The sequence below is a fragment of the Apteryx rowi genome, unplaced genomic scaffold (genome assembly GCF_003343035.1).
Source record: "Apteryx rowi isolate R43461 unplaced genomic scaffold, aptRow1 scaffold_191, whole genome shotgun sequence".
NCBI lineage: Eukaryota > Metazoa > Chordata > Aves > Apterygiformes > Apterygidae > Apteryx > Apteryx rowi.
The window spans coordinates 319,114-343,683 of record NW_020448208.1 but is presented as its reverse complement, the minus strand read 5'-3'; the positions used below and the strand labels follow the sequence as shown (position 1 = coordinate 343,683).

Below are 24,570 nucleotides of genomic sequence, written 5' to 3'. Positions count from 1 at the left end.
CTAACTCATGCAAAATGCCTAGTTATTTTCTTTCTTTCTAATTATTTCCTTTTCCTTGGTCCCGGGTACCTCATGGCATAATAAATACAAATAGAGATAACTACCTGCACACATGAACTAGGAGAGAAGCTTCCTTAGCTCCTAATGCACTGCACTTTCATAGCCACACTGCTCTCTGATGACAGTGAATCTAGTATCTTGCAGTCAGTAGAGACCAAAAGAAAAAGGAAAAAAAAGGGGGGGGGAGAAACCCCACACATCTGTGTTCTGTGAACACATGTGGAAATGACTGTTTTCCTGAAGATTGAAAACAAAAGGAGGAATGCAACTTAACCAAAAGTTAAACTTTAAAGAATCTAGGTATTCAATTTTATGCTTAGTGATCTCCCCTCTTCCCAGAATCACAGTATTTGTAACATTGTATGGGCTTACAAAAGAGCTGTACCAGAGAAGATAGACAGGTAGTACCAAATATTTCACAAAGCACACGACAGAAACCTGCGAATTTTTTCCACAAGTCATTAACTGACTTCTCGTAATAGAATATGGTTTTGAAATTTTTTTTTTTCCTAAATCTGGAAAAAGAAAGTGTAAAAGCATCATATTATATGTCCTTGATGGTTCTAAAGCAAAGAAGTTTCAAACAAGTGAGGAGATAATCCTGCTATTCATTACTGCTATTGTTGGAATTGTTAAAAAACAAAACCACCAACCTAGAAATATAAAAAGACTCCCTGTTTGCAACTGCTTTGTCCAGATTGATTAAATAGGACTTTATGTGCAATTCCTAGTTAATGAACCTGATGTACTGATCAGAGCTATAAAAATCTACATTACAGATAACATCAGGACTTTAAAGTATTCTTAGATTCATTTTAGAACATTCATGCTAGGAGTTCAGCTAATATTTTTAAGGCTGAACAAGAGGTTATTGTGCAAGATATTGAAACAACCTGATCTTTTGAAAGATACATCTGATGACTCTATACACTGAGGCTTTAGCTGTTAAATACTAAGTAAATGCTGTGATTTGAACACATGTTGTGATTAGAGATGCATCCATTTAGGAATCTCTTTCTGCCCACCCTACACTTTTCTTCCTTTTTTTCCCTTTAGCATTAAGATACATAATAAACTTCCTTTATTGACTTGTGTAGTAATTTTTTTTTTTTTTAATTCCTCAGGAACTCCTATAAACATTGAATTTTACATTTCTCCCTATCAAGTTTTGGAAGCAGAACTAAACCCTGGTAAAGCTAGAAATGCAGAAATAATTAAATATTGCAATAACTTTTTCAACACTACATGTTTCATTAACCAAAAGGTCATTAACAAGACTCAGAAATATGCCTGAAATTTTACTACAGTCATACTTCATACTTTATAACATTTTGTATCTCCTTATAGCACTAACAGCTTTTTCTAGCTTGGTTAAATATTAATTACAACGTTTATATAGAAAATGCAATGTCAATTGAGTAAAAGTTCCTTTAAAACAAATTGCAGTGAATTTTAAAGACAGAGAGTGACTCCAGAGACGATTTTTCAACCATTTTGTGGGTCATGAACTGAAAGAGAATCAAGAAACACTGCCACATTAAGGCACAGCTGCTGTTCAGTAAGGACAGTCTATTTCAGTGCCAAAAATACCATGTGCTAAAGTCATACTGGGAACAAGAGGCCCCCTGGATTATTGGAGAAAGTCAGGCTCAGTGTTCAGTGAATCTAGAATTACTTACCACATACATCATAGTATCACAGTTATGTTTATTCATTCGATCTATAGCAGCAGCAAGATCTCTGGAAGAGATAATGGGAAACTATTTGGACTTTCATTTAAACGAAGCATACCTCATTATTTGCTGCCTGGGAAAATTAGTCTGGCAGTTCTCTCCCCTCCATAAGAGTAGATAGAGGGATCCATGTATGCCTTACACACACACAAACACACACACACACACACACACACACACACAAAAAAGGACATCTATACTTTGCTCACTACATGTGTTGGCAACGTTTTTTTCAAACCATTAGCTATGACAATTACTCAGGAAAGAGTTCTTATGTACAGAGTAAGTCTGGTCTCTGTCTGCCTACTGGGACAATCAATCAACTGGGAGACAGGAGAGAAACAACCCTTTCCTAGAAAACTAAGCTAGTGCTCAGTGTTAGGTTATGTGATAAAAAGCTTGTCCTCACACACACAAAGCAGCACAGAGGAATCACAGAATCACAGAATCACTGAGGTTGGAAGGGACCTCTGGAGATCATCTAGTCCAACCCCCCTGCTCAAGCAGGGTCACCTAGAGCATATTGCACAGGATCGCGTCCAGGCAGGTTTTGAATATCTCCAGAGAAGGAGACTCCACAACAATGGAACTCCACAACAAGGAACAATGGCAGGTGGGGGAACCCCAGTAACCCTGTCAGAGAAATGAGTCCCTGCCCCAGCCCCCACCAGGGCTGTTCTAGGAGAGCCATAAGCCCCACTGTCCAGGTGCAAAACCCAGCAACATGAGTCAATGGGAGTGGCTCTCCAGAMCACCTTATAGACTGAGGAGGSTTGCTGCCTGGGGGTATGGGACACCTTATGGGATGCAAGGAAAAAGCAGTTTGGGACTGTACAAGCCTTATTATGGAATGTTTAGGGGAGGGACCAAAGGCAGGAAAAGGGAGGGATCAAGATGGTTTGGGAAGGAACAAATGTGGCAAAATAGAGGGATAGGGGATAAAGGGAGCTGGTCCCCTGTTAACAGGGCTGGTCAGTATGCTCATCTGGCCATGTCCTGCGCTCAACCAGTGCAGTCTGTCCCGTCTTCTTATTAAATTCCATTTCTGACTGTTCTCCTGGGTGAGGAATTCTCTCTTCTGTGTGCGTGTTTGTGTGGAGGTCTAAGTGCTAGCCACTCGATTTGGGAACCACAAGCTGTAGGGGCCCGTGTGCCCAAGATGCCTGCCACTGGAGAGACTGGAGCGAGTGAAATTAAGTACTAGCAACCGGAGTCAGACCACAGATCATAGGGACCCAAATGTCAGTGGCCCCAGCAACTGGAGTATGCATGTCGTGTGTGATCACCAGTGAACATCAAGCGACACTGTAGGTCAGGTGCCTTGGGAGCCAGGATTTTGTGTGCGTGTGTGTGTGTCTGAGGGTGGGACACCTGGAAGAGTTGGCTACCAGAGGGACCATGGGGTCCAGGCCAACTGTTAGAGGGACCATAAGGTATGGTGCTTGACTGAGACCCATTTGTCTATATTTGTCTCTGTGTGGGAGGCAACTGGGGAGAGCAGGGATCCAGGACCAGCTACTGAAGGGACTGTGTGACTAAGCTCAGTTCCTGCAGGCAGGCAGAGGCAGAGAGTGTGTGTGTGTGTGTGTGTGTCCAAGTAAGTGGAGTGGGGCTGTAGACCTTGGGGGCTCACACGCCCTGGTGCCAGCAGGTGATCCAGGGCCCAGCTACTGGGCAGACTGAGTGTCTAAGCCCAGCTACTGGAAGGATCCACATTGTATATATGTAAATATTTCACATTAATGCACCCTCATCCTGATCAGCCAGACAGGGGAACAAGATGAGACTGACTGTGTTTGGGTGAGTGCTGAGTGTTTCCGTCCACATTGTTCTGTGTGGCCAGCTGTGTGTCTATGCATATTGTATACCTGTGTTTGTCTGTGTGCCTACTGGTAATACATGCTCAGTCTCACTACTGGTTGGACCTGGGGCATGGAGCTATGGCAGCCTCACCTCTATTGGGCTACTATATCCAGCAGCTCCCTGACACTCAGCATTGACTGCAGCATATCTCTAATACCCTCACCCTGAAAAGTTGTTCACACAGTTTACCCTGAGGGATAGCCATTTGATTTATTGATATTACTGGCCCAGAGAAACTGTTAAGACTTTCTCGATGAAATTCCAAGAGGAATTTTAGGCTACTGATGAAAAGACAGGAATATAGTGATAAAACTGATGATACTGTGCAGCCGTTGGTTTCTGCATCACACGCTGTTATTAAACATTTTAAGCAAAGGTCCTTCTAAAACCCTCACTATTGGCAATCATTTGTTAAGTGAAGAGAAGCCGGCTTACTGTTTGAGGGGAGGAGAAGTATTTAAAAAGCAGTTTTTTTCCTAAGCCATTTCTGTTCTGTCATAGCTACATTGCCAGCTTCAGTTACAACTACTCACTAGTCAAAGTGCCCCATCCCAGAAATAAAATGCTTCAAAATCTGTACTATCAGTTACAAATGTACTTGTGCACAAGAGTTTACTAATGAAATAAACCTCAATAAGCACAAAGGGACTTACTTACCTTGTTATATACAGAGATGTCCCATCACTACGCATGACAGTGGAAAACGACGAGAGGTCTTTCTTTTCTGAGAGATCCACAATTCCTGTCCCTTTCCTGTAATTTGAGAGAAAACACTGAAGTAACTGCAAGCCAGATCTGAAATATAGGTAATTCTGGGAAGATGGAGGTCAAAAACAAAACAAGATACCTCTGGTCATGTCACCCCAATAACTTTGAGCAATCTCATTCTTTTTCTTGAATGACTGTCTCCTTTAAGTCTTTTTTAAAACCATTTCTTTAAGTTTGTTCTGCTGATGTCAGAGAGCTGCCTGCACACATTCTGGTGCACTCTATGAATATAGCTTCTATCCCAGTTAAGACAGGCAGCACTTCAGAGCAAAGATCTCATCTAATTGTGATTGTGAAATGGCACGTGCAGCTACCAACCAATCAACAGCCTACCAGGCCATTAGGAGTTGACCACTGTCATTGAACCCAATTTGGCATTGCCAGGCTTCTGTGCTAGTCACAAGAAAACCACAAACTTAATTTTTTTAGCTGTTATTGCACAAATCATGTTGGTCTTCTATGAGAACAGCTACTGAAACCATCTAAAGAAAACACATGCCTTCAGATTACATTACACACATACCTCATTCATCACCTCTCATTTAAAATACAACTGAAATGTTAAGTAAAACACATGAATAGACTGAATAATCAGGTCATACATTGTTTTCTGAAGGAGTCCTTTTTCCTCCAACATCTTCAGAACTTCCTGGGACTTCTCTTGGTAAAATGATTCTCCAGAATATTCATCAAAGTGCACTCCTAGTCGCTGAAAGGAAAGAATATCAAAGACAACAAACACTGTTAGACTGAGGCTAATCATTTCTTCAAGTTAAGTCAGATGACATGTCTGTGTCAGAAGTCAGATAGAGAGAGCAAAGATGGATTTTATTCCAGGAAATGTTACTGTGTTGTTAAAAAGAAAGGATGTTTGGATTTTGACTTAATCTGATTTTGCGTTACAGTTAACCTCCCCGAGTTGAATATAGCATTAGATATACTGTTACATGAAAAATTAGGAGTAAACTGAGGACAGCACTCAGTACAAAAATTCTGAGGTAGTGCATTAACTGGCTGAAAGGGAGAAAACAAACAGCAGGCTGCACTGCAGGTGAAACCAGTGAGCTGCAGAGAAGTTATTTGGTCTTGAAACTAGTCCTATTTTAAAATGATACTAAAATAAAAATGAAAAAAAACCTGCTCATAAACTTTGCTCAGCACATAGAAATCACCATTACTAGGAGGGCTGAGTGTACATCTAGGAGTGATAGGTTAACCTTAACTGCTGAAACATGGTGAAATGTAATGGTACAAAGGTCAATATTTTTAACTGAGGACAACAGAACTGTCAATCCATCAGCCAGACACTTATTAGCTGGAAAAGAAATTGGGAGAAATCTGGCTGCATTAGTTATCTTGTGATTAATGATGAGTGACCATCATGCCRCAGCTGCACATACAGACCAATACTTCAGTTAGCCTAAGAGGTCAGGTTTCCACTAGAATTATCAAGAATGYGTCTCACTTAGGAGACCTTAACTTGGAGCACTTGGCATGAATTCAGTGATATGTTTCAGGAAAGAAATTAAAACACAGCCAGGCTACTTATTCAAGCAGGGGGAACCACTTCTATTTTAACCTTGCAAAACAAGGATGAAAGAAGACATGACCACTTTCTATAAATACATAAAATGGAGGGAGATGGGGAAATACTATTTGAAGTAAAGAATAATGCTAGCAGAATTAGGTGGTATAAAATTAGTCATGAATTCTTTGAAGCTGAAAATCAGCAAAAAAAAAATGTCTAAACCCATCAAAGCTGGGCATCCATTCCAGAATCTCATTGCAAGAATGTGGGAAAGCAAAACTCTAGCTGGTTGTCAGATGGGCCTCAGATGGTTCTTATGATTTTATAGTATTAATACCAAGAGACTGGTTTCAATGGCAGAAGGTGCATGTCCGTCCTATTTCCCAAATCACAGCACTCATTCTGTGGCCAGTAGCACAAACCGCTTCCATGAAGCAGTGCACAGCTCCATTAATGAGATTAGAGTATACAACAGATGGTTGTATATTAGTTGAACTCTACCTGCAGATAACTTATGCACTGATTACTACTGTAAATTTCAGTTGCTGTAATTTCTTACACTCAGTTTGATGTGCAACATATACAGCTCTGCATTATAACATTAGATCAGAAATGTGAAAACAGAGTTATCTCCCAATAAAATTTATAACATAGAAACTGTTAAACTTAGTGGGTTGCTGCTGACTTGAAACATAAAACAGAACTGAGCAATATTTATCTGACATCGATTTGCTTTGTTGCTCAGCACCAAACTCCCAGCTTCAGGGATCTGGAGAAGGTAGAGTTAGTCAAATGGCCAATAAGATGGACTCCATTAAATAAAATTTATCTACGTTCCTAGTAACTAAGGTGATACTATGCTTGGATGTTAAACAAACTACCATGCTTTTCCCAAACAGGGCCATGAGCTGGCTTATTTAGAAGTATCTCCTCCACAACATTGTGAGTTTACTGTAAAGACAATGAACTGAAAACACTATAGTAGCCTCTATTCCTGAGCTGGTTCACTGCTTGGCACTCTCTTGGATGAAAAAGTGCTATGCAATGTCAATCATGAGACTGATGGAGCAACAAATAGAAGGTGATCATTTTACCAATGAGACAGAAAAAGCAGTGGATGATTTGCACCTTATATATCCGGATGTATTCTTCAATACTGAAGCTTCTAAATTGTTTCCAAAGTGACAATGTCTGCTCGTCATGTTCTTCCAGTTTTCTAAAGAAATCCTTAGCCAGCTTTTTTGTGTTTTCCTCTTCTGCTGCTTTATTAATCTGTACATATACCTAAAATATAATAGCATCAAAATGTTGTAGAAGTATAATCCTCTCCTTAAATAAAAATAAGCAGAACAAGTTCTACAAGAACAGTACAAATAGGTTTAAAGATGACATTTTAAATCTCAAAAATGTAAAGCTGTTTAAAGGAAGACATATCCTATTTAAAGGATGAATGAATAGTTCAAACTCCAATATGAAAACGTGCAGCTTATCCTGAAAAAAGACAGTTATGCCATTTCTTACTAGTGTTGCTATCATTCTCCTCTTAACCTTGAAAAAAGTGCAGCAGCAGAATATAGAACTAATATGCATAGATGGAAAACCATCACAGAGTTTTAAACCAGAGACTCACACCACAAGACCACAATGTTGGTATATATAACTGCACAGTCTAGAAATGGGCTGCAATTGAAGCATCAAGAACCTAGATGGATCCAACTTTATAGAAGTTYCAAAAAAACAGTTCTGATACAAAAGCCATTTATACTTGTCTGCACTCAAAATATACATGCTGCCTCTGTATGGCTGGGGTCAAGCATATGAATATCAGCATATGACTAGAAACACATACATGAATTGTCAGTTTGCTAGAAGCATTACAAACAATTGTATTAGCCAACCTTACACGTATACATTGAATTTGGCTCTCCTGTTCATTAACAAATTCCTTTACACCCTAGAAGGCCAAATGTTTGCCCAGATTGTGATTCCTTTCTTTTCAGATGTAGTATTCTGAAAGCCCACAGAAAAGTTTTTAAAAATTTAAAGGACTATGTAAAAATAATTAAATTAATTAGTGTTTACACTAGGTATTTAGACCCAAATAGTTCAACGCTAATTAACTTTTAAGTCTTTGTAAGAGAATTTTGGTCCCCAAATCAGTGCAATCTTAATAGAAAATAAAAACATCCTGCAATCTTCAGACAATCAGTTAGCTAACAATACCAAATGCCAGCTCTAATGGGTTCAGCCTATAAGCAGCTAAGCACTCTTGAACTTTAACTTTTCCCCTTCCTTTTGCAACCCAAGATTTTCAGAGATGGAGCTTAACAGACAGTACTGCTGACAAGCCTCAAAGATTAAATGTTTGTTTAGTTCTGCCATGAAAAAGAAACTTAAGTACAGGAAGAATTCAGCTCTTTCCAAGAACAATTCTCCCCCTCCTTCAAATGATAGCTTCACATATTCCAACACCTCCTTCCCCAATCATTAATTTTATAAAGCAAAAATAATGCCAGAGACATACTTGCACGTGACTCCTGACCAGAATGGAAGGTGCAAAGTTGATTAGAAAAGTACATTCACCCATATGTTATATATTCCCAATTTTTAACTATTTGTTCAATTGTGTTCCTGATTAATATTAAATACTGACATGAATTTCAAAGTGGTGTCTTTCTGCTGTTGTGTGAAACTAATCTCTCCTACAGTTTGTTTAACAAGAAAAATTCCATTGAAAAGTTTTAATGTAAATAGTTAAAAATTGGGAATATAAGAAATTGTTCTTTATTCTCAAACAACTACCTTATTAGAATCTATAACAGCTAGACTGAACACTGCTCTCTAAATCTGAAGGTACTTTTTTTTTTAGGTCATAAACCTACATGTTGAGATAGATGGTATTTTAAAGTTTTAGTGCAAAATTCAAGTACTTGAGTTTTAAAATCATAAGAACAGACTGAATTTACAAATGAAAATTAAATAATATGCAGCAATGCATAACCACAAAAATATGACTACAACGAACATACCAATTCACTTGGAGGACAGATGGGAGGGGGAAAAAAAAATTGTAAGTGCATCATTTTTTGTTGTCTCTTGAAATCAATCCCACAGTTCTAAACACCTGCAAGCTGAGAATCTGTTGATTTCCTTGAGCAGGCCTCCAGGATGATGGAGCAAGCAAACAAAAGTTATCTACGTCAAAGAAGCTGACAGACTCAGAAGTAGCTATTCTGTCATATGAACAATCTGCCTAATACATATTTAATTGTAGTATATCTGAGCATTCAAACACACTTTGTTCCTGAGCCAATAATGGATTTATATGAAACAGTTACCTTGTGACTTAGTATTCAAATGCCAGCATTACTAATAGCTCCCAGATCCAGCTCAGAGAGTAAAGCATAGCTTGGCTTTGTACTAGAGAACACCTGATAGTGCCTCACAACAACCTTGGACAAGCCTTACAATATTTGAAATGCTTTCTTTTGAAGGATGAGGGCTGGAACATTAGCCACGCAGAAAGTTTTTTCCACCTGTCTTCACAATGGCTGGATTTGTACAGGTAAGTGTCATAATCCATGTTCTTTCACTTCTGACAACATACTATATACATGTTATAGCCAACATGTATTGTCAACCAAAGATCACTTACAAGCATCAAAAGATTCACCAAAGCTTTTTGCTCATTGCACTATATGAAACAAGAAGTGTTCTACATAGTGACAGAGAAGGGGAAATAAATACTAACTCATATGATCTAGGCATATTTGGATGGAGCGAATCAACATCCAGAACCCCATTATCGCTGAATAAACAAGATTTGCTCAACAGCCACAAGCTTTCTTGCAAATCTGGAGAACCCAGTGGGTCAGTTTTGTTCCCTGATGCAGAGAGATGCAATCTGTAACACTTGCCCCATGCTATCCCGGAGAGCAACCTCCTGCAAGAAAACAGTCTTTCCTGCTGTCAGAAGGAATCTCCTGAATATCTGTCAGCATAAGTTGCATCTTCTATTGGTCTTGGCTCTCTTTTACACCCTTGAAAGAAAGAAGATCATTCTGCAGAGCCAGAACAGCATTCTGAAAAATGACAGCCACTCCTTGTTACCTGTGTATGTTAAGACTCCGTATTAGATACAAAACATTTTGAAGATCCTTTTCCCCTACCACAGCAGATGGTGTATTCAGCAATGGAAATTAAATATTACTTATTCTAAAATACTGTCAACGAGAAGATTTTACATCATGGTGGAACTGGATACAGCTGCTTACTACAGCATTAGATGCAAGACTTCATTTCCATTGCAGCTACCACAGTGACCTCAGTGGTCACCTAAACCCAGCTAAGGTAGTTGATGTACTGGCATGGGTCTAGCTGCCTGTGGCAGAAGCAGACAACCAATACAGGCTAAATATCCACACAGTTACCTGCCTCTTGGGGCGTGTTTTTCAACCTACTGCAGTCTCTCTCTACTGCCATGGCCCAGATTATCACTGGTCTTTAAACAAAGTAGTTTAAATCCAACTTGAGTGTCTAATCACGACCCTGCAGACATAGTATTCTCTACAAAGTTAACAGCTAAGTTAAATGGACTGTCCTCTTAGGCCCTTAGAGGATCTTCTCTGAACTTACCTCAAAAAGGTGTTGTAAAGGACTGGATTTTAGCTTTTCTTTGTTGCCAAACTGTTGGAAACCAACACCCAGTAAGCCTTAAACAACAAGTAAACACAGAGTTAGACAATACCAAGAGTGTATTGCTCTCATGATTAAATTGTCATCATAAGCAAGTCTTAACACTGTACACAATAAAACAAACACCTTACACACTTAAGCAGTATCATAGTGCCTGCTATAAAAACAAATCAAAAGCATAACCTATTATTCCAGTGCATGAAAAAAACTATAACTAGTTAGAAACTAGTATGAAATACTATGTTGATTTTCCAGTTTCTCTCATCATAAATGCTGGAATTCATGCTACTGGACAAATACAGAAAATTATCTTTTACATAGCAACCAGCCATAAATGTGAAACCACACAGCAGAATCTGTCCAGCAATGGAACACACTTCCGAAGTCCCTTCTTTTGCTTCCTCCCTTAGGAATTACCATTTCAAGGACAGCAGAAACTGAGACAGAACAGGGTATTCCACATACCACTCATGCAGTATTTTCAAGGGAACACTTTGCTGCAGGCTTAGAATGTGCAGCATTTTTAATATATCTGATTTGGCTTCAACACTTCCCAAAAGCCATCTGAAAGAGCAAGAAATCCAAATCCTAGTCCTACTTTCTAAATCAAAAGAGCCCATTAACCCATTTAGTAGTCTATCAATATTAACTCCATAGCCTCTCAGATTATTTGAGGCTTCTTTTAAGGCCGTCTCTTTCCTCTGAGATGACAAGGACCAGGACTGATGTGAAAATGGAATTCAACGAATGCTATGCAGGCATCCCTTTGAAAAGGCCTCTGTAGCTAAACAAATAACACTGTCTCAAGAACTCATCTGTTCCATCTTGGAAACAGATTGACCAAATTAGACAAGAAAAACAAGCTAGGATTTAGGAAATAAAATGAGTCTGATCTTATTCAAATGGAGTTTCTCTAAGGGTAACTTCTTCTGTCAGCAATCGGAGCTTGATTTCCTAATAATTCATCTTAGGTATTAGTGCATACATATATCTCCCTTTTCAAGGCTGACTCCAAGCTCCAACTTCCCACAATACTTCCAGTTTTACCTCAATCCAGACACATCCTTCCACATGTTTCTATACTTCCCCAAATACCCCCAGCCCCTTGCTATACTTACCAATTATTGGCAAGATACTGCATGTGTTGGGACTGATTCTGACTTATATTTGCCGACTGCTTAGCTGGCAGGCTAAACACAGAAGTTAACTTTCTCTCCCAGAGGTCACTATCTCTATTCCTACCCTGCTGCTAATGATGACAAAACTAAGAGAAATTTGTTCTCCAAGACATTTCTCTTTGTCAGATGTGGCTGAAGTTTGCCAACAGTTTATTAGGAGCAAAAATTTATTAGCAGCAAAAATTTATTAGCAGCAGAATGACAGAAAGACAGATGGACAGACAGAATGACTGCATAAGCTTTGTTACCTTAAGAAACCTGCCCAAAATCTGCTTCAGGGTTGAAAACGCCTTTGCCACATTTCAGCAGAACACAATTTCAACTATTATGTTTTAAAGCCTTTGACAATAGTAGCTTTAATAGAAATGCTGACAGATCACTAATTATAGTGGCACTTCTGGGAAAGGACCATTATAATAATATTCCTATGCTATAATTTTGTGAAGTATGTCTATATTAATTGTTATAAAACCTGTCAGATATTTTAGCTGAGCCAGCACATATAAGGAGGGGAGCATCCATTTTGAAAGCAACAGTTGAAACAACTGGTATGATTATAACAGCTGTGCTGTGCATAACAGTCACATGTAAATAACATTCCTTGTCATCTTTATACTTTCAGGAAACTTTGCATTGCAAYATACAAAAATTCCTGATATTCAGACTTACGAGTATAAATTAGTATTATGAGTATAATTTAGTATCTTCAAATCCACAGAGTGGATGAGGTCAGTTGAGAAGTCCTTTAACTACATTGTATTTCGTTGCTTAATTGTCATTGCCACATTCRCTATACAAAACCATGTGATAAAACTATGTCTATGGGACAAAAATAAATGAATGAAATACGCAATGATGAAATTCATTTAATTTTAGGCAAAATCATCCTATAATCAATTCCTATGAAACAAATCCTAAGTGGAGTGAAGCTGTGCTAAAAATTAATGTTTGATGAGAAACAGAATCGGGAATGAAGGAGCTATGGAGGAAGTAAATTGACAAAGGAAAAAACATAACCTATTGCTGCTCTCACAGTCATAAAAATGTTCGATTCAACTGTCTAAAAGGCAGGAATTTACTTTAGAATGGAAGATGAGTAGAACTGAATACATTTTAGTTATATTATATATAGCTGAATCTGAATACACAAATGGAGCAGAAGTAGGGTATTTCTCCTAAATTTTTCACCCAGCTCAGTTCTCAAAGCTCATTCTTTGGCATCCCCATAAACAGTTGTACCAGCACAACTGAAGGGGGCAGTATAACGGTTGGAATAAGCAAAAGTTACTGCTTGATATAGATTTGGCTTTGTTTGCCATTTAAAAATGAATATATTGACACTGTTTTCATAACCCATTGAAAAAGAAGTGGGGAAGTTTTATAGTTACCACGGGTATATCAGCTTTCAAGAACAAGGAAGTGAGCATGATTATATCTTTTATAAATGCCAAAGATATTTCAAAATCAGCTTTTGGGGGGAAAATTAGAAGTGAAGAAGGGAACATGGGTCAACGTAAAATTAACAACAGACTTTAACAAATGAATCCTACAGATGGGTCAACTGCYATTTAAAAGGAATATTTACAAATCTAGTAATCAGACATAAATGCTCTCTGGTCAGGGAATAAACATTGACCCATTCTGGGTTGCAGATAAGAGGATTTTTCAGTTCTCACTTATCTGACAGACATTTCAGAGGGGGTAGGAATGTATGTGTGTATGAGCATGTGTACGCAAGCACACCTGCATGCAAGAGTGAGAGATGACAGTCTTCTAGGGCTTATTCATTTGCGTCTTCTCCCCCCTACACACCTTTCTCTTGAAACTTTTTAAAGGGGGAAACTGAATATTTTGGGGAAGTTTTTGTGTATCTTTAATGATGTAAACTCCCTGGGCCTGAATGTGCCAAAATACAGTTTCTGTGCAAGTCAGTTATGAATAATGACTTACAGTTTCCAGAGGGAACAAACGAACAACAACAAACCCCACAACACACAAAAAAGTAACCAAATATAGAATAAGAATATACATTTCTTTACAATTATTTTATTGTTATGTGTACAGGTGTGGCATAGGTTACTATTCCACAATTGTTACATATGCAAAATATGAATAAGAAAGACTATCACAGTAGACATGCAACAGACATGACTGTATGTTCAGCATTTTATCTAGAGGCAGCAACACTAGCCCATTGAGCTACTAGGTCTTCACAGGTGTAACTAGCACTCTTAGAAAATATTTATACTGCCCTTTAAAAATAAACCTCATAACTCACAGGAAATCACAGAGAGGAGCTACTGTGGAATAGGGGGCCTGCTGGGTAAATTTCTCCCTGTATTGCTTGCACAGTAGTATAGCTCATACTGCTGATGAATCAGTATGGATTGTTTTGCTCATATTTTGAGAAGACTAACTATGTTACATGCATTGAAACACAGTATTTTTCTTTATGAGCCCAGGGTAAACCCAATTTGTCTGCAAAAAATTAAGGTGGAAACCTAGACCATGTCATCAGTAGAAAAGGGAACACAAGAAATCAAAATCAAAACATACCAAACTGCATGCCCCAGTCACCAAGGTAATTTATTCTTGTTACTTGATGTCCCAATGCAGCTTTGAGATTTGCTATAAAATTTCCTGGTAAGGAATCAAAATTAGTATTACTTTTCAAAGTAGTAGATACTCTCTCATCCCAACAGATTGGTTTTCTGTTTTTGTTTGATCTGCTTCTGCTTTCCCTCTTCATTTTAAATACAGTCAGATTAATTACACCACAGAACATTCTAGAATTCTTCAAAACTAAAGGTAACAATCTTTTGAGTGGGAGAAGGGCTGTGCGTTTCAAAGGTGCTGTAAAGTATCTCATACAGTGGTGATACAAACATACATGTGCATATGTGTATGCACACATTGCAAAGCATATGAACATGGAAAAAACTTTTTATAGTCTCCCTGTATCCTCACAAGAAGTGTGGTAGTATACAAAATTCCTTTTTTATAGTCAGGCAACTTCATATGAGGAGGTTAAGTAAGTACTCAAATTCACAAACTACTGTTAACTGTGAAGCTAAACAGAGAACATTATGTCCTGGATCTCTGTATAATGTTGGAGCAGTACTGAACTCTGCATTTAATGCACCRCATGCTTGATATGGTCCAAACTTACTATAACCTATGAGCATTTCTTAGTTTGAACTTTTATTACAACAAAACCCCTCCATCGTTCTCCTCAGCTTAGCTGTATCACAAAAGTACAAAGAAGAAATAACCACATTCCTTCTCCTGTTCTCCTATGCTTCAAGGGTACTATTTAACTGTAATACTGATGTAGAAAAGTGCAGAAAACTTTCTCTTCTTCTGTTATTGTAATACGACATTATAGCTTGCAATCACTTTCTGTTTCATTCACGATATTAACACCATAGATGCTTTTAGCATCTTCTGCCAATAACCTACTACTTTTTACAATGAGAGATGGAAAGTCCAGGGAGAAGGGAGAACTAATGTTTTCCATATGCCATTAGAGTACTGAACAGTAAACTAATTAATTATTCCATTAGAGATGACAGTCCCCGTGTTAGTAATACTGGCATAAAGTACTTAAAATATAAAAGCAAACTTTTAACAATACAACTGCTAAAACGTAACAACCTGACTGCTCTGCAGTCCATTGCAAACTAGAAATTTAAAATTCAAAGGACTCTCAGAACACCTCAGTGAAAACTGCCATAGGTGTCTTTAAATGAAGCAGTATAAAATTGTTCAACAATGTTCGTAGTCATAAAACTATATTGTGTGTGACTTAATAAATCTGCCAGCAACAAATCACGGTCTTTTCTTCACTGCTTAATGAGTAAAAGGTTTTTAATTAGCAAGTTGAGCCTGACATGGCCCTCCCACTAGGAGAAGGAAAGGTCAGCAGTGTTCCCGTCAAGTTAAACATGAAGACAGAAAAAGCCCTTTTAGGTCACAGTTAAATGCTTACTTACCTATTATTGTGGAACGCAAGTGTCCTATGTGAAACTTTTTGGCAATATTAGGGGAGCTGTAACAAATTTCCACAAATAATGTTTGTTCAGTGTACAAAGTAAGATTGCCAGATCAAAAGATTCAGTCAAAGGATTTCAACTCGTGTACAGCAAAAGAACTGAAATAAAATCACAGTTTTGAATATTCCTTTAAAACTCCCTGATTAGCTTCTGTTCCAAAGAGCAAAGCTTCCTATCCAAACAACTCTTCCTCCTGTTTGAGTTAATAGTCAGTGTTACTTTGGATGAAACAGACAGATAAACAAACAAAAATCTATGCAGGTAACAAAAGACTTGCACTATCTTCTCACTTCCTACATGTTTTGGCAAAATAGATTATTATCCTCATACCTTCACTGGAGATAAATCTGATACCAGAACATGGGACTTTGTATACAAGAATCAGTAACTACAGTCAAGTATTCTTCAACCAACAGTGTTCTCTTCAGAGCTTGTAAATAGCATATCTTCATGCCAAACTCTAACATTGCTTTTTAATCTGAACACGTTTTGTTTAGTTTATTGTTTGTATTTTGGTTCAGTTTAAATTTACTCCTACTGGTATATTATTAGTCTTAAGCATTTACCTGAAAAGTCTTGCAAAATAGTTGAGCTAGATCTACAGATTATAGTTTCTTCTTTATTGACCAAAGGAAAAAAAAAAAATACTCCCTCCACAATTGTTTGTCCCTGACAATAAAATGGAGGTTCAACTATAAACATTCAGCTCACAAATTAAAGCCAAGTGCTTACTTTCTGTGACTCAGGAAGCCTACAGAGGCTTCTGCAGTAGACAAAAATATTTATACATAAAGAGGTTTGAGTCAGCTGCTTTTCTTTCCAGGAGCATGTGAATGCAAACAAAATGGCACTATCCAGAAACAGCACTGGGCCAGCAATCTAGAGGATTTAGCAAGATAAATGCCTGGTTATTTTAGCAAGTCAGGGAGGTAGGTATTAAAGAAACCTAAGCAGCAGGGTTGGAAAACAAACTGAAGCCCAGGTGGAAAAAGAAGTAGGCTACTGGCTGAAAATTTACATGATGTTTGTTGATAAAATAAAATAATAAAAGAAGCCTACTTACAAAGTAAAAGCTATTATCCACTAAATGAGAATATTCTTAGTGGATGGCAGTGTGAGGCCTGAACTCTTTAAATACCAAAAAGGCAAATATGTCAGAATATTAAATACAGATGAATATAATACTATAAATATGGTTTAACTTCACAGGCATCATACATTACAACAATGAATATCAACCACCAGATAAGGCAATCTTCTCAAAGGACTCATCACGTGTGCTTACCTGAACTCAATCACTGCCTTCTGTCTAGGCACTGTAGAGAAGAGTTCACTTTTTATTCCATATTCTGAGCTATCTTTCAACACCTGCTGCAACACAGTCTAAAGCGCAACAAAGAAAATGGGAGGAAAATATGTTTCAACAACAGAAAGTGGAATCAGAAAAACTGTTTACCAATCACTCAAGAGTCAATCCTACAGTCTTTATTCACATAAGCAATTAGATTGCTAGTTTGCCAAGGAAACAAGATCTCATGTGCAGATGGAAATACCATTAACTTTTGAAAGTTACATCTGGTCAACTAAAAAAAGAGAAATTCCAAGCAGAGATGAGGCTGATTTTGTTGAAAACTTGAAAGGTTGGGGAAAGCCTCATGTTCTTCAAGATCATTGTTTAGTTAGGTAATATGAAGGATCAAAAGGGTAATCTGTAGTTAATTAGCATGCAGGAAGGGAGAGTCAGTCCAAGAACACAGGTAGGGCAGTGACCTCTGTAAAGTGAGGGAGTCCTCATGCAAAGAAGAGTCTCATCTTACTCTAACCAGGACCCTCACCTCTCCTTATTCAGATAACACATTTTAAAATAAAGGCTATCCTGTAGAACTAGACCACAGATTTGGATGAAAAAGTAGGACAGCCTATAAGTAGGCCTGACTAGAAARTTTACCTCACTGTGCAGCCAAATTTTCTCAGCAGGCTTTTTTTTTAAATAATAATAGAAAAGCTACATAACATACATCTGGGCTTCCTGAAAAGTGTCCTCTTCCCAAGAACAAATCTTACCAAGGAACACTTTGCAGAGTTTGGCCACTTGCCTGAAATTCCTAAGAGTCTTGTCCTAGATCCAAGGCTTTAGTCAAGGTGTGAACATTTAGAATGCAGGGGATACCCACAGGACAGGACATGGCACAGCCAGATCACATAGGCCCAACCCATTTGGGACACATGAGACTTCCCCGAGACTCCTTGTGTTTGAGGGTCTGCAAAGAATCCAGTGTGCTCTTGACTGCATGAGCATTACCAGGTGTATACAGCTCACCTGAATAGCACATGAGCACTCTTCTCTCTATCTCCAGGAAATCTCAGAAATATGAGAGTTCTAGTCTTCATGATTATCAATAAAGCCACTCTAACAGACGAAACAACCACTGCAGTATCCTCTCCCTCACTTTACTGCAGGTAGACCGAAACAACAGCTCATGGAAGGTACCTTACGAGTTGATCATTATTATACTAAATTATTATACTAAAGGGATATTTAAACATTAACCAATGGTTTAAGTGAAGATAAAACAGAGACAAAAGAGGCTTAGCCATTTCTAATTTGGGTAGTCTAAATATAAATTGCTTTTGTTAGGTTATGTGATAAAAAAAMCTCATCCTCATGCACAAAAAGAAGCGCAGAGGAACAATGGCAGGTGGGGGAACCCCAGTAACCCTGTCAGAGAAATGAGTCCCTGCCCCAGCCCCCACCAGGGCTGTTCTAGGAGAGCCATAAGCCCCACTGTCCAGGTGCAAAACCCAGCAACATGAGTCAATGGGAGTGGCTCTCCAGAMCACCTTATAGACTGAGGAGGGTTGCTGCCTGGGGGTATGGGACACMTTATGGGATGCAAGGAAAAAGCAGTTTGGGACTGTACAAGCCTTATTATGGAATGTTTAGGGGAGGGACCAAAGGCAGGAAAAGGGAGGGATCAAGATGGTTTGGGAAGGAACAAATGTGGCAAAATAGAGGGATAGGGGATAAAGGGAGCTGGTCCCCTGTTAACAGGGCTGGTCAGTATGCTCATCTGGCCATGTCCTGCACTCGACCAGTGCAGTCTGTCCCATCTTCTTATTAAATTCCATTTGACTGTTCTCCTGGGTGAGAACAGTGTGTGTGTGTGTGTGTGTGTGTGTGTGTAGAGATCTAAGTGCCAGCAACTGGAGTGGGACCACAGACCAGAGGGCCTGCTTGTCTGTGGTGTCAGCAACTGGAGCCAGTGAAGGTATCCATGTCAGTGTGCAATCACCAGTAACTAGAAAGCTGGACTAGCTAGTGAGTAGGTTAAGTGGCCTGGGAGCCAGGTATGCGTGTGTGTGTCTCTATCGGGTAGACCACAGGGGCAGTGGGCTACTGGGGGGACCAGGGGACTTCCAGCCAACTGCCAGAGGGGCTGTGGGGTTTGGTGTCGATTAAGACCTGCGTGTGTGTGTGTGTGTGTGTGTGTGCGCGCATCTCTACAGGAAAGAGAACAGGAGCAGCTGGCTACCAGATTTGTCTCTCTGTCTCTTTCATTGCCCATCCTAGAACACAAGACAGATGACTGTTTCTACCTTTTTTCCAGTTACATCACTGCTCATGTTTAGTATTGCTTCATTAGTTCTTTTTAGGAGTAACATCTGCCTAATATTCTTCCCCCTTCCTTTTGGAAGGCAGTGTGCATATACAATGGGAAGACAGAAAAACTGGAGACTTGCACAATAATTCAAGTCTCCTCAGGACTATCAGGTCACTTCAACTTAAGTTCACAACAGGAAGAGGAAAAAACCCCATGTACATGCTACTAAAAAACACATGCACATGCTACTAAAACAGCTGGGTCTTTCTAGGCACCAAAAGCCATCCTGCTTTTTATCCTTAAGCACCAAAGAAGGCCTACTATTTAATCCTCATGTATCCAAACACCCCTTCCTCCCTTCCCCACACCTGCAAGTGTGTAAGGCCACTACAAATGGTCTGTACAAAAATATGCCTACTTTGAAAGTACAGAGACTGGCTAAAATGCATTAAAATATTTCCAGAAAACATTGAATGCTGTTTGTGAAAAGAAGAATTCTATGCTGACTATATTATCAATAATGCATTTATACAGTAAATAAGTTCCTGTACACGTCTTGTATACTTCTGTTTGCCACACAGATGCCAATGCACTACAAAACCTAATATATGAAGCTGTATTGGACAAACTCATTGAAGAATATAGAGGCCTTTAACCACATGAACTAAAGTGGAATTTTCTTTCATTYGGTGGAATGAGATTTTTTCCAAAATAGCCTCAAAATTCTTCTGCAATAGTTATTGGAGAAATAGAAGAAAGAACTGCTCCTGTAGAGGAACCTTTAATTTTATTAGTATAATGGCACCTAATAAGATAAGCCAMACACACAGATCATGAAATTTTTCATAGACCTGTTCTCCTTACCAGTGAGAGTCACAGCTAGATCTTACCTCCTCCTCTCCCCTTAGTGGCTTAATGCACTGTTTTCCAGCATTTTTTTTTCCTGAGGCCACATAGTTCTGCTTGAATTCTAATGCTGACTAGAGCCCCTAAAAGGAGGAAGCCTTGTGAAACCCTGCCCATGAATAAAATTTAATACTGAAACTACTCTCAGTGAGCAGTCAGCTGCTATGTTCTTATCAACATGGATTATAAATAGCCAATGCAAAATTAAAGGAGTTTTTTTAGGCAATAAATGAAGCAACTAATTGATAGGAATGCCTAAGCATTAACAATTCATAAGAAGGAAGAACTTTATCAGTCAGAAAAAGATGACTACAAGCATAAGTGAATCAGTAAAAGTCCTTGCAGAAAGAGGGCTTCACCAGTATTAGTTAGGGCCTRATTTCCTGCCCCCAATTCATGTGCAATCACTTTTCCAAGACCACAATGTCATTTGCCACAAGCATTGCCTGGCCTATATAGTAACGCTTTGAACAACATCACAATGCAGTTTGCTCCACAAGTTTGCTGAACCGGCTTAGCAAAGCTTTCATCCAGTCCAAGTTTAACACAAGAACTCCAGTCTATCAGTATCAGCCATCCACCTATCTTCCCAAAGCTCTTGCAAACAATCCAGAGTGCAATCGAGACAGTACTCTTACAGATTGAGTGGTATCTTCCTTTCACCATGTTATTGCTTTAACAAATGAAGCTTTCAATTTCGGTCAGACAGTGGGCTTTGAGGAGTACAGCTTCCTTTTGTTTTGTAGCAAAGTATGCAATGGTAAAACTGTGTGGAAGAATGGTTAAGTGAAAAGGGGCATGATCTCTTAGAAGTGAGCAATCCTGTCTTCACAATAGAGGGAGGATCCCACGGCTATGTGAACTGTCCTTGAGCATTCCTAGACCATTACAGAAGGGGAAGACAAGTAGTGGTAAACAAGTCAAGGAGGGGGCCGACAAGCCCCTCCACGTGAACAGCAACTTTGCACCAATCGTGTATTTGCTTTAGGCGCGTGAACAGAGACTGTAAACCAGTCATACAGCTATTGCTAGCGCATGCTTATTGCTTGTCTATATATACTCTGTGTAAGCTCTAATAAAGGGAGAACGATCATACTCATATTGAGACTCATCGTTACTCCGGGTCCGTCTCCCACTCCGACAAAACTGCAGTCAGTATTTTCAGATATCTTTCTATCATCCTTCTCCATTTAAAACAAGAGTCTTTACATGCAAGATTAAAATTTGAGTTTATACTTTAGAAACTCAAAGCACATGCCAAGTCTACCTTTTAAAGGGAGAAGAGGGAGGAAAAAAGGAGAGTTATAATCATCAGCTAAAGGTAGATACATTGTTTCCTTGCATATTTTTAAAGAATAAACTACTGTGACCTTCATCCCAAATTCTGGGGCTACATAAAAAAGCAGTAACAGGAGAACTCGGGAATTTTCTATGTAAAACTGTTTGTCTTTCATTTCTAAGACAACAGTAAGTATTTTTCAGGTTTGTACTGAAGAATTTATTTTTACCTTAGTGCACCTGAAATATTAACAGTACTTACCTTTGCTAATAATTCCCTGTTTATCGTAAAGTTCACTGTTCCCGGACCAGTGCTGATTTCACTCACTACAGCATCACATTTTAGCTAAAACAAAAGCAAAATCCCATCATGAAAACAGGTAAATTGAAAAAAAAAAAAAAAACAAAAAACAAAACTTTATTAATTCAATCCATTATAAGTATTAAACAATTTAATAGATTGGAAGCAATAGCAAATGGATCATTTAATCCATCCTGTACAGAAAGGGAAGATTTTATTATTTCCAATCTATGCTTAATAGTTCTGAATGTAGCTCAGCCCTAAATGTTGTACGTTCTTTTTGCTTCAGTCCCTGCATATATCCAATCYGCATTTATTTCTTTGACTGGAAGCAACAGTTGGTCTCTTTGTATACACAGAAGCTGAGATATATTTGACAGTTTACACTGTATATGACAGCACATAAAAAACAATCAAGATCAACCTCTTAAAGAAAACCTGAGACAGAAGTTCAGGCTGCTGTTTCTTTAAGCTCTCGACTTTTATGACAAATAACATTCTGCAGCATCCAATGATATAAAATAAAGACGTTAAAGGCCAGTATGTTAAAAACTGCATTTAAAATTTCCATAAGGCACATGTTTTGAAAATTCTGAACCCATGAGGAATATTTGGGCACCAAGGCTCTAATGTCAACCTCCTCCTTGCACAAATTTTGGTCTCCTCCTAGGCTGACAGTTTTAGCCTCTTTCTTATTAAACTGGCTGCCTTTCATAGGCAAGAAACCTCAAAAAAAAGAAAAAAAAAGATGCAAAGCATATAAAAGACAACACAAATCACTTTATCGCTTGCTTATTATCTTTGACAGAGGCAAGCCATATGTTCTTACAGAAGAACATAAGCATGAAAAATAAATTCTGTCTCCATGTTAGGTCTCATGCTTAGATATTAATTCAAACATACAATGAAATCATGGTTAGCCTTCAAGTTCCTCAGCCTTCAGAAGCTCCAATAGAAACAAATGCCATTGTTTAATCACAGGCTATATGAAAAAGTATTTCTTGTATTGATTCTGAATTTCCCACCTGTTCATTTTATTAAAGGTCTTTTTAAATTTATGTTATGGGACAGAAAAAAAACGGAAATTCCCACTGGACTTTGTCCATATTGTATGTTCTGCTAAACATTTTCCAAATACACTGTCATTTGAATCTCAGTGTTTTTCATCTCTCTAATATGAGTGCTCATCTGGTCTCTCTAGAGCTTTACCAGCCTTTTCTCCAAACATCCTATGGTTCTGTAGTAACTAGATCTCCTCACGCCTAAGGCTTGGACTAGAATGCCACTATGCTGTACGAAGGCATAAAAATTGAAGTCCCCTCAGCAAAGAACTAACAGTCCAAAGATGAGACAAGAATCAGCCAGCCAGAGAAAATCAAAAGCATGTGGAAATGAGACAATTACAACCTTTCTGACAGACGGTTCTTAGCACACCACAGCACATTATGCTTCATTCAGCAACATGTTACTATATTATTTAGGCCTTTTCAGTCAACAAGAAGAATTTCAGGTGCTTCTGCCTAACCTAAATCTCTATTTTCAAATACTGCGACCTATTTCCTCATTTCCTATGTGACTTGAGAACATACTATTAAATCTTGAGGCACTCCATCAATGGCCTATCACAATAAAAAAAAACTTATCACTGCCTACTTTTTGCTATCTCTCCAGTACTTTTCAATATAGAATGATATTACATTGATTTCTACATTACTTACCTTCTTTGTGGATGACACAATAAGTCTAAATAAATTATAACGTGCTCTAAGGGAGCAAACACTCTAAGGGATTACCAGTATTTTTTCCTTTGTTTAACCATCACGGTCCACTCAATTTTGGGGCTTATATTGATAATATCTTCTTTACTGTTGTAACTGTTGTTCCACATAAAGATCTGAGGCTCAGTGGCCACAGTTTCTTTAATGACCCACAATCAATGAAAGAGAGAGACATAATATTTGTAGCTTTCAAATCACTGGGAAAAGCAGCTGCTTTTGAACTGAGAGATTTGACACAAGCTAAAATTCTGGAACAGATTGTCCATGGATGCTGCCATGTCCCCTGAGCAACCTTGTCCAAAAGCCTGGAACAACCTGCTTTGAGGAGGTCGGAATGGATGACTTTCTGAGGTCCCTTCCAACCTGAATTATCCTATGATTATAGGACATCCTGAAGTTGTTTCARAACTTCTGGTTGTACATGTGTACCTGGAGAGCAAACATAGCTTTGACAATCTGCACCATTGGCTCTTCTTTCACCCGAGTCAGAATATTCATCTGTTACAAGAATGGGTCCAAGGCATGGATCTCCTCAACATCTCAGCAGTAAAGAATGAAATGGAGAAATAATATAGCTTCTCAGTAATATTCTAGCTGTCTTTATTTCTCCTCTTTAACTCTTGATCATATAGCAAGCCCACTGATTCTTTCTCAGACTTATTTTTTCCGATGTAGATGAAGAATTTTGCTTGTATTTTCATTATTCGATCTATTTACTCTTTGTAACTATGGCACAACTTCCTAGTTTATACTCCTCTTCATTAGCATCACTAAGACAGTTTTAGATAGGAAGGATTTTTTTCCAGCTCAAATGATCCCTCAGCCACA

The 24,570-nt window shown here is 38.5% G+C and overlaps 1 protein-coding gene across 4 annotated transcripts in view; it reads right to left on the bottom strand.

The window, feature by feature from the left end:
- The window catches only part of RARS2 (arginyl-tRNA synthetase 2, mitochondrial), a 41,280-nt gene that overhangs the window by 14,014 nt on the left and 2,696 nt on the right, over positions 1–24,570 (bottom strand). For all 4 annotated transcript variants that reach the window (XM_026062665.1, XM_026062666.1, XM_026062668.1 and 1 more), the window contains 9 exons: positions 21,926–22,009; positions 17,163–17,260; positions 15,818–15,873; positions 14,382–14,465; positions 10,588–10,664; positions 7,081–7,236; positions 5,027–5,133; positions 4,314–4,409; positions 1,740–1,800 (listed from right to left, as the gene is read on the bottom strand). In XM_026062665.1, coding sequence (XP_025918450.1) covers positions 1,740–1,800; positions 4,314–4,409; positions 5,027–5,133; positions 7,081–7,236; positions 10,588–10,664; positions 14,382–14,465; positions 15,818–15,873; positions 17,163–17,260; positions 21,926–22,009 — 819 coding nt within the window. The remainder of the gene's footprint in view (positions 1–1,739; positions 1,801–4,313; positions 4,410–5,026; positions 5,134–7,080; positions 7,237–10,587; positions 10,665–14,381; positions 14,466–15,817; positions 15,874–17,162; positions 17,261–21,925; positions 22,010–24,570) is intronic.